Source organism: Notolabrus celidotus, chromosome 5 (assembly GCF_009762535.1).
Source record: "Notolabrus celidotus isolate fNotCel1 chromosome 5, fNotCel1.pri, whole genome shotgun sequence".
Classification (NCBI taxonomy): domain Eukaryota; kingdom Metazoa; phylum Chordata; class Actinopteri; order Labriformes; family Labridae; genus Notolabrus; species Notolabrus celidotus.
The window spans coordinates 7,409,608-7,424,162 of NC_048276.1; the positions used below are offsets into that span (position 1 = coordinate 7,409,608).

The following is a 14,555-nucleotide window of genomic DNA, read 5'->3' on the forward strand; positions in this document are numbered from 1 at the left end:
TTTTTTTCTAATTCGGCAATTTCGAAGATATTGAGATTACCAGTCTTCCAATGAGAGGCACAGCTGCCTGTGGGAACACTGCAACAGAAGCAATATGGCTGCCGCAGCCGATTGGTCTCAAAACAGCTCTTCAGAAACAGATGGGTGACGTCACGGATACTACGTCCATATTTTTTACAGTCTATGGTTTACATCAAGCAATTTACGAATGTCCCAAGAATGCTCAACAGGTGCCTGAAGGTTACACACACATCCAGATCACCTCTTTTGTATTCTTAACTATGATCACATTTATTTATTTTTTGAACGTGTTTACTAGACTCAGCCAAAATACCACAAAACAAAAAATGCAACCATTAGACTCAGAGGCAAAAGACCCCAAAACTTTTGAAACCAACTAGTCCATAGTAAGTAAAAATAAATATATAAAAAGAAGATGATAGAAAATTAAAAAGAAGTAAATACATACATACAAAATAATAATAATATTAAAATGTATAGTAATAATTTAGAAACGTTAAATCAATAAATCAAAATATTTGTATGAATAGTAATTAGAATAATAATAAAATACATAAAGTAAACTTTAAAGTCAAATAAGTCAATAAAATTAAATAATAATTATGTATATCACAAATCAGCCCATCAGAAAGTCTTTAATTACAGTTGAATGATGTCCTGTACTTGTTTGATGCTGTTTCCTAAAACAGACACCAAAACTTCCTCATAATGAAGTTTCTAACTTGACCACTTCCTAAAGTAAAGTAAGCAAAGTAACCCCAAATTTACCCCAATAACTTTGCTCCAGGAAAAACAAACTTCAAAAACCTCCCCGTGAGCCTCATGTCCACAGCAGAGGCTCAGCATGACGGTAGCTGTTGAAATCTCCCTGTGGCTGAAAAATTCAGGAGCTCCTACCTCATTTTTGGCTGGATTAGTGTCTGAAGAAGCTTAAAGTTAGAGGGACTGTGAAGCAGCAGGGCGCTGTCTCTTAAAGAACTGCTGGTGGTTTGTCATTAAACTGGAAGGAGGAAACCAGTGCAGAAACTCATGTACTGGTGAAGTCTCTTACTGTGTGAAATGAAAAAAATGCAAGTAGGTCCCCATTTACAAGTCTGTTCATTTAAATTCATGCTGAGCTTCCCTCTTTAACTGCAGTACAATTTTATCAATTCTACACTGTGATGATTGAAACAATAACTAAGTTCAGATATCTGCAAAAACTGCAAATATGATTTTAAGATGAAGCGTTCATGCTAAACAAAGTACTAATCATGCTGGAACAACCATTATCTGTCACTAGAAAGTGTCTGATGTGTTTTAAGGCCTACTCTACATTCTGCAGAGATAGCAGTCATAAATACATAATCACATCCAGATGACTGTGGGTAATTTTATGGAAAAAGAGGTGAGACCTGAAATGTGATGTAAGTATTGATATGTCAGGAACACGGACACATGGTAACACTGCTAGGACCTCGTGTTCCCTTATTTTCTGCCTCTGCCGCCTCTTTAAGTCCATTATATTCAGTACATGCTGCACCTCACACCGTGTTTGTGCTCACCTCTGCACTCTTTTACATTTAAATAGTTGTGATGTGATGTTTTTAAAGTGTAAGAGGAGCATTGTTTTTCTTTCTCTGTTTTCCAGGGAGATCCGGTGTTGAAGAAAGACGTTTTTGTTGCTGTTAAAACTTGTCAAAGATTCCACTCAGAGAGAGGTGAGCATCATTTTTTACCTGTTTTTGACAGACAGGGGTAAATAATCCTGGTTAGATTTTGAGACATTGTTGTGCTTTCAGAAGTTTTTAGAAAAACAAATACTGACTGGCCTCTTAAAGATTATAAACAGCAGTCAATTCAAAAATATAACATGAAGCTTAATCTCAAATTAAATCTAGGTGGAAGCCCTGCATCATAACCCTAACCCTAATCATAACCCTAACCCTAACCCTAATCATAACCCTAACCCTCATAACCCTAACCCTAATCATAACCCTAACCCTAATCTTAACCCTAACCCTAACCCTAATCATAACCCTAACCCTCATAACCCTAACCCTAATCATAACCCTAACCCTAATCATAACCCTAACCCTATCATAACCCTAACCCTAATCATAACCCTAACCCTCATAACCCTAACCCTAATCATAACCCTAACCCTAACCCTAATCATAACCCTAACCCTCATAACCCTAACCCTAATCATAACCCTAACCCTAACCCTAATCATAACCCTAACCCTAACCCTAATCATAACCCTAACCCTCATAACCCTAACCCTAATCATAACCCTAACCCTAATCATAACCCTAACCCTAATCATAACCCTAACTCTAACCCTAACCCTAATCATAACCCTAACCCTAATCATAACCCTAACCCTCATAACCCTAACCCTAACCCTAATCATAACCCTAACCCTATCATAACCCTAACCCTAATCGTAACCCTAACCCTAACCCTAATCATAACCCTAACCCTAACCCTAATCATAACCCTAACCCTAACCCTTACCTTAATCCTAACCCTAACCCTGAGGATAACCGCCCTTTCACTATACATTATCCTGCTAATTACCTCGCTAAAAACTGAAGACAGTTTGACCCAAAATATGAGTTCAAAGGTTATTTGATTGATTTAATACGTTTTCATGGCGACAGATTCTTGTCAGACGACTCGTGGGATGAATTAGCATTAAACTGAACATTTTGTTTGAGTTTGAACCCTAGCCTGCTTTGCTGTGATAATTCACATTAAACTGAACTTTTCCATTAAAGGCAACGTTAGACGAGGTGAGCAGGACTTCTACAGGAATATTAATGTTGACATTTCTGTCTTCGTTCAGCTCTCCTCCTCCTCAGGGCTTTGCAGCTGATACACTTTTAAACCAATCTGAACACCTGAATATGCAAACAATCTGCAGATGTGAGGTCAGTTATGATCATTTGCTTTACTTCAGGTTTAAAAGTCTACTTCATTTTATGTTCATGGCAGAAAAAATTCAAATGAAATGTAACTTCACTTTGCTGCCAAAGTTTGACTACAATCATTGTGCCTGTCGCTCTTCTTCTGTGTCAGCCTTTTTGCTGAATAGTCAGATGGTCATTCAGTTCTGTCTAACCTGTCAGGTGTTTAAATCCATAACCCCGTCTGAAATTGCAACAGTTGTGTAATTATCCAAAACATTGGACGTTTTTAAAGGGTCAGAACGAGCCAGAAGGGATCGACTATTTTAAAGCATTTCACAAAAGTAGAGGGAACAGCGTGTGATCATCTTTTTTTTCTCTCCTCACAGTCCCGGTGGTGAAAGCAACCTGGGAGAAGGACGCTGCGTTTTTGGAGTATTACAGTGATGTCGCCGATGCCTCCATACCCACAGTCAGCCTGGGAGTGCGAAACACTGAGAGGGGTGAGCTGATCGGAAAAAGATTAACCCGATTCTTGCAGGATAAATTGAAGGGATTTAATCTCCTGGGAGGGGAGAGGAAAGAAGCTGAATCGAAGGATGTTTTTCTGCAGATGCTTTTTATTTAGAATCTCACTACTTTTGTGTTTTTAGTGACAGACACAGCAAAGCTTAAGTACGGTGGCCCTGAGAGCTCACAGCACTGCAACTTAAGAAAACACATGCAAAAAGACAAAAGACAAGCAAATTAAGAAAACATCTTCATCAATTTGACAACACATGCGCAGCATTTAGAAAACGTGCTGCAAAGACCACAGCACAACACATTAGAAAGGCGCTGCAAAGACCACAACACAACATATTAGAAAGGCGCTGCAAAGACCACAACACAACATATTAGAAAGGCGTTGCAAAGACCACAATACAACATATTAGAAAGGCGTTGCAAAGACCACAACACAACGTATTAGAAAGGCACTGCAAAGACCACAACACAACACATTAGAAAGGCCCTGCAAAGACCACAACACAACACATTAGAAAGGCCCTGCAAAGACCACAACACAACACATTAGAAAGGCGCTGCAAAGACCACAACACAACATATTAGAAAGGCGCTGCAAAGACCGCAGCACAACACATTAGAAAGGCGCTGCAAAGACCACAACACAACATATTAGAAAGGCGCTGCAAAGACCACAACACAACATATTAGAAAGGCGCTGCAAAGACCACAACACAACATATTAGAAAGGCGCTGCAAAGACCACAACACAACATATTAGAAAGGCGCTGCAAAGACCACAACACAACATTTTAGAAAGGCCCTGCAAAGACCATAATACAACATATTAGAAAGGCGCTGCAAAGACCACAACACAACATATTGGAAAGGCGCTGCAAAGACCACAACACAACATATTAGAAAGGCGCTGCAAAGACAGCAGCACAACGTATTAGAAAGGCGCTGCAAAGACCACAACACAACATATTAGAAAGGCGCTGCAAAGACCACAACACAACATATTAGAAAGGCACTGCAAAGACCACAACACAACATATTAGAAAGGCGCTGCAAAGACCACAACACAACATATTAGAAAGGCGCTGCAAAGACCACAACACAACATATTAGAAATGCGCTGCAAAGACCACAACACAACACATTAGAAAGGCGCTGCAAAGACCACAACACAACACATTAGAAAGGCGCTGCAAATAGACCGCAACACAACAGGAGTGTTTCCAGGGGACACTTAAAAGTGATGCACACGTCCAGACACGCTTTTTGTTGACGCAGATTTTGAGTCACAGCGCTGTTAAGGTTCTCTTAATACCTCTTAAGAACCTTAATAGCACTGTGACTCAAAATCTGCGTTGTTCTAATGTGTTGTGTTGTGGTCTTTGCAGCACGTTTTCTAAATGCTGCTCATGTGTTGTCAAATTGATGAAGACGTTTTCTTAATTTGCTTGTGTTTTGTCTTTTTGCATGTGTTTTCTCAAGTTTACAGTGCTGTGAGCTCTCAGGGCCACCGTACTTCAGGCATAGATATACAAGCTCTAAAGACTTCATTAACCTCTGACTTTCTCTGCCAGTACTACCAGCAGGTCGAAGCCTACACGAGTCCAGAGTAATATTTCATTATTTTATAGATTAGCATAAAGTTTGCACGGTCATTCATGGTTCCCAGATGATATCTTAATGACTTTCGTGACCTCTGACCCTTTCCTCAAGTATCCTGATGACGTTTACATGTTAAATTTTGGGTAAAAATTTCTTTACAACTATTGCACAGGTGGTTAAAAATGGCTATTCATGGTCTGCAGAGGATAGATCCAAATAACTGTGATGGTTCCTCTTGTATTAGACATCATCAGAATAAAAGTCTGATTATCTGGGGGCGGCAGTAGCTCAGTCTATAGGGACTTGGCTTGGGAACAGAAGGGTCGCCGGTTCGAGTCCTAGCATGGATGAAGTTTGGCAAGTGGACTGGTGGCTGGAGAGGTGCTGGTTCACTTTCCTGGGCACTGCCGAGGTGCCCTTGAGCAAAGCACCGAACCCCCAACTGCTTGGGGTGCGCTGGTTGACGGCAGTAACCTCACCCTGACATCTCTCCCTAAGCATGTTCACTGCATGTGTGTGCATTTGTATGTATATACCAAAAAAAAAAAACTGTATGTGTCGCATATCCAAAAATAGCATGAGTGGAAAAAATTGAATTTCCCCCCTGGGGATTAATAAAGTACCTTTCTTCTTCTTCTGATTGCTAACTTGCAAAATAATAATACATTTTATTTATATGGCGCTTTTCAAAAAACTCAAAGACACTTCACAAAGAACACACATTAAAAGACAGAATGAAGAAACAAAATAGAAACACAGTGGATATAAAAACATTAACAGTTAAAGCAGTTCTGAAGAGGTGAGTTTTGAGCTGGGATTTGAATGTTTGGAGGTCAGTGGAGTTGTGTATCTGTTTGGGGAGGGAGTTCCAGACAGCGGGGACAGCAATGGAGTCAGCCCTGTCACACCAAGTTCGGTGCTTGGTCCTACAGAATGGGGTGAGGAGGTTTTCATTGGAGGATCGAAGTCCACTGGAGGGGTTGTGAGGGTGAAGCAGGTCACGTGTCCATGTGACAATGAGTAAAGCTCTAGTTTGGTTTAAGCCAGCTCCAAGCCTTTGTTGTAAAAGTTTTAATGTCTGGTATTGAATCTTTGTAAACTAGTTTGCAACAGTAAGAGCTTTGGTGCAATCCTTTGAAGTAGATAGAGATCATGTTTGTGCGGTACACGCAGTACCCGTGAGTTTTAATCACTTTTAGCTCACAATAGCAGAGTTTGTGCGCCTGGCTTCTACATAGCAGAGAAAAACAAGTAATTACAACACACATCAAAAGATATGAATAATTATATCAGGAGATCTTCCTTTTTCTAGTCTCACATTATCATATGACATGCTTGTAACTATCTCTGTGCAAAAAGTGCCAAACCCATTTACTCCTCGCAAATACAAATGAATGTTTCGCTCTCTGTTACAAACCAAATCACATGCATCAAAACATTTTCCTTCCTCTTCAGGGTTTGAAAACAATTTGTAATTCTATTTGTGAATTAAATTAAATTACTTTCACTGTTGAATTTTATTAGCATCAAATCAGAACTGCCAATCTCTGACTTTTTTCCACTGTCTGTGTATTTGTTGTCTCGCTGCAGGGCATTGTGGGAAGACTTTTGCCATCTTGAGGCGGTTCCTGAGCAAAGCTGTGCCAAAGGCTGACTGGCTGCTCATTGTTGATGATGATACGCTCATCAGGTATCTGAAAGACAAGTTTTTGACACCTTAAAAATAAACGTTATGCTTAATGATTCCTGTGTTACATAAATTATGTGGTATACAGTCCCTAATAAAAGTCTTGTCACTTATCCAAGTTGTAGGAAAAACAAAATAATAAGTTTACTTGTAGTTGATCAATTGGAATCAGAAATGGCTCATATGAAAGGCAAAGGTTTTTTCATTTAATTAGGACAGAAAGGTCAGATAAAAAGTCTTGTCACATACAAAAATAATGTAAAAATTAAACATATACTTTCCTTTGAATACACAAACATGCTCCAATAACATCAGAACATAAATTCATGGTGCCTTGGTAAAAATAGTTAATATCTTGTATGACTCCCATGAGCTTGGAGGACTGCATCCATATGTCTTGGCAATGACTCAAATAACTTATCAACAAAGTCCTCTGGAATGGCAAAGAAAGCAGTCTGACAGGACTCCCAGAGTTCATCAAGAATCTTAGATTTCATCTTCAAACCTCCTCCTTCATCTTACCCCAGACATGCTCAATAATGTTCATGTCTGGTGACTGGGCAGGTCAATCCTTGAGCACCTTGAACTTCTTCACTTTCAGGAACTTCAATGTAGAGGCTGCAGTATGAGAAGGAGCACCATCCTGCTGCAGAATTTGCCCTCTCTTGTGGTTTGGAATGTAATGGGCAGCAAGAGTTTCTTGATGTTTCAGGCAACGCCACTCTGGAGATCTCTCACACACCTCATACTGGATGTAGCCCCAAACCATGATTTTTCCTCCACCAAACTTGACTGTTTTCTGGGTGAATCTTGGGTCCATGCGGTTTCCAACAGGTCTTCTGCAGTATTTGCAGCGATCGGGATGCAGTTCAGGTGATGATTCATCAGAAAAATCAACCTTCTGCCACTTTCCCACTATATCCTTATGTGACAAGACTTTTGTCAAGCAGTGTACTTAGATATCCTGCATACGCTGTCTAATTAAATTCAACTCAGGTTAGAGAAACTGTCTGAAAGTTGTAACCATCTCTTGGCTGCACCAAAACTGAAACAAAGATGAGAGATATGTCAATGCATGCATGCCCACACAGCCTGGAGAAAAGCTGCATCAGGTAAAAGAAATGAGAACACCTGTGGAAATTTGAATATGTGAAAATGTTCATGCTACACAGAGGCAGCTTTAGATAATGGATTTGATCCCCTCTCAATCCTGTGAAGAGTTTCAGTGGGTTTTCATTCTGTGTTCTTTCATTGGTCTCTGCTCACTGTTGATTGTTGTCTTCTATAGTTTACCCCGGCTGAGACGTCTGCTGCGTTGCTATGACCCAAAAGAAGCAGTGAGTCTGGGGGAGAGGTACGGCTTCGGCTTGGTTCACCATGGCTACAGCTACACCACAGGAGGAGGAGGGTGAGGCTGAGGAAGGGAGGAAATGGGTTGTGCTGTTTGTACTAAGCGGTGGTCAAACTTACCCTGCATTGCTTATCATTAACTTCAACCTGACTCTCAGGATTGTAAAGACAGGGCGCCGATTTAGCCTAATGGTTGGGTCGTGGGCGGCCCGGGTTCAGTTCCAGCTTCTCTCCCAGTTTCCTGCCCGATCTACTGTCTTCTCCTCTATCAATAAAGGTGTAAAAGCCCAAAATTATAACTTTAAAAAAAAGGATTGTTAAGACATTGGCTATAAGTTAGCAAATATCATACACAGCAAAAATACCCCTCATAAAACAAGAAAAAAAAAAACGTATTTCAAGGTACTTTTAACTTGAAATAAGCAAAAAAATCTGCCAATAGAACAAGTGAAATTTTGCTTGGTAAGATTTCTTAAAATGAGACGTAATATTTAGAAAACAGTGATCTTAAAATTAGCAGGGCAAACTTATTTTAAGCAATATTTGACCTGTATTTTAAAGCTTAGTGTCTCAGAATAAGCTAGGAATGCTCACAATTATTATTTTTTCACCCAAAAAAAATATGTTTGCACTAACAAATTTCATGTCAACTTCTTCATTTGAGATATATTCACCTTAATTTGAGTTGTATTATAGCAGCACTTCTCTTGGTTTAAGACCATCTTGAACTTGAAATAAGATTACAGAGTTTAATTTGAGCATTTTGAAATATAATGTCTTCTCATAGTGAGCTGGATATACTAATATTCAGTCATGTTGTTTTTTTAGGATTAGCCAGCTATGCTCTAAAGTAGGTGTTTCATTGTGTGCATGTAGTTTGAGGATGGATATTTTTTATCCGATTTAGAAGAAACAGTGCCTGAAAACTGAAACCCACCCTTAAAAAAACAACTTTTCTTTCTTTCTTTCTTTCTTTCTTTCTTTCTTTCTTTCTTTCTTTCATCAATGGAGCTGTTTTCTGATAGATTCTCCAATAAAATGCATTTACTTAAATCAAGTAAAGTGTTTGTCTTAAATCAAGATTATCCGTCTTCTACAAATAAAATCTCAGCTGGAAAAATGTCTGAAATGTAAAATAAACCTTGTTTCTTCTAAATTACAACTCAAAACAAGATCATTTCAAGATGGTTTTCACTTGACCAGATATTTAAGATTTCTTAAAACAAGTCCCTCTATCTTGCTCAAATGTTACTTGTTAAGTAAATTTATCTTAAATCAAGTGGGAGAAGACATTTTGACTAAAAATGAGACAATTTCACTTGGTAAGATTTTGAGTTTTTGCAGTGAAGTAGAACTCTGTTTTTTTTCTGTTACGTCCCCACAGTCTCTCCTCTTTGCTGCTTTGTTTGAACATTAGCAGCTTTCAAATTTGTCTCCCCCTCATTCATACGCCTCATAAATTTCCTTTTTGGCTGAACACACAGTTATGACAAGGATATAAAACTTCTACGATCACTATGTCTATAAAAAAAACAGATCAAATGACTTATTTTATGTTATTGGCAAAGTTATAAGCAGTGTATTCACAACACAAAAGTCAGCCTTCCTTTAAAGTTTGCATTTTACCACCTGATGATTCATCTCCATCATTTACTCACTGTTTGTTTTTCACCATCTCCTCTTTATTTGTGTCTTTTTATGTCTTTCCTGTGCAGCATGGTGCTCAGCAGGGTGGCCGTGTCCAGGTTAGTCTCCAGCAGTTGCGGCTGCTTCAGTGATGATGCTCCTGATGACATGGTGCTGGGCAGATGTCTCACTTCACTGGGTGTTCCCATCACACACAGCCCATTATTCCACCAGGTAGGGGACTCAGACTCAACACACACACACACACACATCAGCACTTGTTTGGGATAAATTGTGAGCTCCTTCCTTTGCCAAATATACCAACAAATGATATTCTACAAACAAGGCTGTTACATGCTGGTATTACAAGGGGAAGATGATGTGCTTTTAGACATTAGCTAGCTGCTTGATTTTGTTCTTGACTCATTGGCCAGAATCATAACTTAATATTACAAAAATCCATTATAATTATTATTGTTCAGTATTACAGTTTGTCCCTTGTAACACGGTTACAGCGCAATCATTTCAGGATCAGGTGATTGTCTGAAAACCTCCCTCCTTGTTTGTCTTCTCTAAACAGTGTCTGCCTTGTTTCTTACGAAAGCTAAATTAATATAATTTTTTAATAAACACCCCCAGAGCAGGAATCCCCTTCATTATGACTAGATTAGACGGTAAGTACACACATGACACAGACACAAAGACAAACTCGCACTTGTTCTTGATATTTTAGGCCCGACCGGATGACTATCCAGAGACGCTTATCTCCTCGCAGCAGGCCATCTCCTTCCACAAGCACTGGAACATCGACCCCGTAGCCGTCTACAAACACTGGCTACAGGACACAAACACACGAGATGAGCTGTAGATACAGTGTGTGTGTACCAGAGAGGAAAGAATTCATCATGTGTCTGTGGAGGTTCTCAGTCATCTAGGTCATGATGACTCATAGTTTGATCGATGTTTCACCTCTGGCTTCTTCAGATCTGAATTGACAGGTGGACACATAAGCCTCTGTGGGTCAGAAGTATGGTGATGAACACAGCATTGTCCGTTGCTGTGATTAACCCTACTTACAAATTGTCACGGCAACACAACCCTCGCACGAGCTCGGTCTAGGGCATCCAAGCGTTGGCTGCCCGTGCCATACTACAGAAGGAATCAGGTGGCTGTCGAGCAAAAGGCAAAGGGAAAAAGGCGGACCTTACCTGTGCTGACTCCTTTCCAGGACACCATTCATGGCTCCGGGACCAGCTCACGCTGCTTCCTTCTCGTTACCCCTCAGGGTTTCGGATGACAGTTCATATTTAAGTTAACATATATAACACACGACAAAACTCAACGGAAAAAGGGGAAAACTTCGCAAGAATGTCTTTCCACGGCTTCTGACAACGGCGTCTCTTTCTTCTCGCCTCTCTAGCAGGTGTCTGCCTGAGCTAATCAAGACCACAGCGTCACCGTCTCATTGATAAATTGGTCACGTGACCAGGAAGGTCCGCCCACCTGTAGCTCGACAGCCACACCCCCATACTCTGGACAGTGTTGCCGCAACAAAATGTACAGGACAAGATCAGCAAAGACATAGATCCTCCTGCTCGGTCAACAGCATGTGCCAAACTCAACTCAACCTATAAGTTCCTCACGGGAGTGTTGTGGAGTGGATAGATGGAGCTTTGCCTTTGCAGGACATCCATTGATATCAAGGTGGCAGTGTGTTTCGAGTATTCCTGCACACTTACCCACTCAGCATGAAGCCACAGTGGTGCTTTAATCTTCAAAGTGTGTGTCTGAGTGTGAATCAAAGGTTTTTAATTTATCTAAGAGAGATTATGAGAATGTTTTTGTTATGATGGTGTATTAATGTTGTATTCTACTCTGGGTATTTAGTGTTACAGTAAGAGAGTCAAACAATGTGAATGATTTGGGCAGTGTTGTCAAAGTGATACTCAGAGTTTGTTTATATTTTATTATGTAGTCAGGTGAGTCCTTGAGAGGTTGAACTCTGGAAATGAAGATCATGGCATGAAACCATAGACTGTATAGTAAATGGACGTAGTATCCGTGATGTCACCCATCTGCCTCTGAAGAGCTGTTTTGAAGCTGATCCTCGGCGGGTGCCATATTGGAAATGCTGAACTCAACCTAACTTCATCCAAGCTAGTGTGAGGTAAAGAGGCAGGCCTTTAACCTGTTCGCTAACAGCTACAGTGTGCCCGCCTGTCAATTAAGTCAGCCATGCCCTTATTTGGGCATAACTTGTAAGTTTAATATTTTCAAAAATAACAAGTTATAGAATAATTCCCCCCGGTATAGTGTGTGGGATAGAGAAATGAGCGACTGAGACCTAAACCGTTTTAAGAACCAGACTGTAACATGTTTATTTCTGCTGTAAAGATCTTCTTCTTTGAATGGGTGTGTATGTGGTTTCTGGTGTTTCTGCAGCAAGCCTCAAGTGGACGCTCAATGAACTGCAGTTTATTACACTTCGGCATGGGCTTCATATTTTAAGACCAGAGGTTGTTGCCTGATTTAAAACTTGTGTGTTTACTAGAATACAGATGATTCATGTACAATAGAAAACTCTAACCTACTAGATTTCAGACATTTAGGTTATTTGGTTTGATTTCAATGATACCTGAAATCATTGTGCTGATAACACAAACATAACCTGCTTATTTCAGAACTATCTTTAGTATTAATTCAATCAAATACAAGTTCAACTAAAAAGTTTGGATTTTTCAAATCCTTTCAAAATGTTTTTTTAATAAAATTTTGAAGCTACAATTATGAATTTTAATTTTTACCTCTAAACATCTTCACCACAGGGAAGACCCTTTTTTTTAAAGTTATGTGTTTGGGCATTTTTGCATTTATTTGATAGGAAAGCAGGAGAGAGGCAGGAAATGTGGGGAGTAGAGAGTCGGGGGAAGACATGCAGCAAATGGTAGAGGCTGGGAATTGAACCTGCAACTGCTGCGACAAGAACTGTAGCCTCTGTATGTGGGGCACGCTTAGACAAGTATTATTTTTTCTTCTATGAACAGAAAACTGTGTGTGTGTGTGAGTGTGTGAGTGTGTGAGTGTGTGAGTGTGGATGCTCAAAAGTAATTACAAGCACAACGTGCATGAGCCTGCATAAAATGCCTTTGCACCTGTTTTTCTCTGTGCTTGTTGTTCAGCTGAAACGATGTTATCTCTTTAAAGTGAAATGTACTTTTTGGGGATCATTTTAAATAAAGTATTCACAAGGTTGAACAAACTTTTGTTGTGTGCTTTGTTTGCATCCAACACACTGAGTAAAAGAAGACGTGCTGTTGAAGGAAACACAGAGAGAAACACAAATTGATGTCTGCCTTCCTCCACTTTACTCTAATTCCTGGAATAACAACAAACACGGACCCAGTCGGAGTTCACCACGCATTTGAATGAATCACTGCTGAACATTAGACGTGAAGTTTGAGTCGACACAGTTTATTAGAAATTAAGCGTGGCTCCTTCAAATGTTATGTGAGAGGGTGGGAGTTTTTCATTCTATGAGTCACTCCCTTTATTAGTTTCTTTTTCAATGTTTCAGATGAAAACAGGCGTCCATGTCACAAACTGATTACACCGCTCGTTCATGATATTAAAAGAGCACAGCTTTTCCTTTCCTTTGTGTTATTCTCTTCTCTTTTTTTTGGACTTGTTACTCTCGTTGAGACCACCTTCATAAAAGTCATGAAGTGCCTGAGTATCATGTCACTGTGACACAGTAACCATAGGAACAGGGTTATTGACAGCCCATAGTGAGAGTTTCCCTGTGAAGCTTTGTGTGATGCTCCACTGATGGCATATTGTGATAAATACTGAATCGGTAGCATTTGTTCCTCTTCAGAGAGAATAAAGACAAAGCTGTTAAATTACTCATTACATCAGTTCATAATTTTTAATGTATAACTCTTATCTAATTATATTATTCTCTGTCTTTTATTTTTGTTTTCTGTGAGCTCGAGATAATGTGCTTTATACTAAACTCAAAGCAACACAGGATTGACGTTTAATCAGTCTGCTGTGTTCAACTCTTAGAAGTCATTTTTGTTCCATTTTTAATTACGCTTCTCTTCATATCAGGATTCAGCTACAAGCTCAGTGTTGCTCTTTCATATTTAAATGAAAATTACAAACAACAAATAATTATAAACTCACATTTCTTGGAACAGACGTGAACACACACACAGTTGTCATGAATGCATTGAGATTTCATCCTAATTCCCTGGTCTATCAATCAATCAATCATTATTTATAAAGCGCCAAATCACAACAAACGTTATCTCAGGACGCTTCTACAAACAGAGCAGGACTAGACCGTACTCTATGTTCTATTATCAACAAAGACCCAACATCAAGACCGGATAAGATCCAGTCCCATCTTACAGACAGGACTCAGTCTGATCTCATCTTAATCCACCATGAGCAGAGCACTTTGCAGCATTTAGCAAGTTACAGTGGCAAGGACAAACTTCCTTTAACAGGCAGAAACCTCCAGGAGGACCAGACTAATGTTAGACACACATCTGCTGAGACCAAGTTGGGGGTGGAAAGAGGGATAGAGGGAGATGAAGAGAGAGAGAGAGAGAGAGAGAGAGATGATAGTGATGAGACGGATAGCAGTAGTAGGTGTTGCCACTGGAGTCTGGCATGTCCACAGCAGCAACTCAAAGGAACCTACGAGACAAGGGAGCTCAGGGACTCCAGAAAGGTCTATGGGTAGTAACGTTCAATACTTCAAAGACCCAACATCAAGACAGGATAAGATCAAGTCCCATCTTACAGACAGGACTCAGTCTGATCTCATCTTAATCCACCATGAGCAGAGC

The 14,555-nt window shown here is 39.8% G+C and overlaps 1 protein-coding gene across 1 annotated transcript in view; it reads left to right on the top strand.

Annotated features, from left to right (window-relative positions):
• The window catches only part of b3glctb (beta 3-glucosyltransferase b), a 35,588-nt gene extending 23,781 nt beyond the window's left edge, over positions 1–11,807 (top strand). Inside the window, exons 10-15 of the mRNA XM_034683975.1 lie at positions 1,652–1,721; positions 3,302–3,415; positions 6,627–6,726; positions 8,012–8,131; positions 9,789–9,933; positions 10,433–11,807. Coding sequence (XP_034539866.1) covers positions 1,652–1,721; positions 3,302–3,415; positions 6,627–6,726; positions 8,012–8,131; positions 9,789–9,933; positions 10,433–10,567 — 684 coding nt within the window. The 3' untranslated portion in view covers positions 10,568–11,807. The remainder of the gene's footprint in view (positions 1–1,651; positions 1,722–3,301; positions 3,416–6,626; positions 6,727–8,011; positions 8,132–9,788; positions 9,934–10,432) is intronic.
• Positions 11,808–14,555: the final 2,748 nt, after the last annotated feature.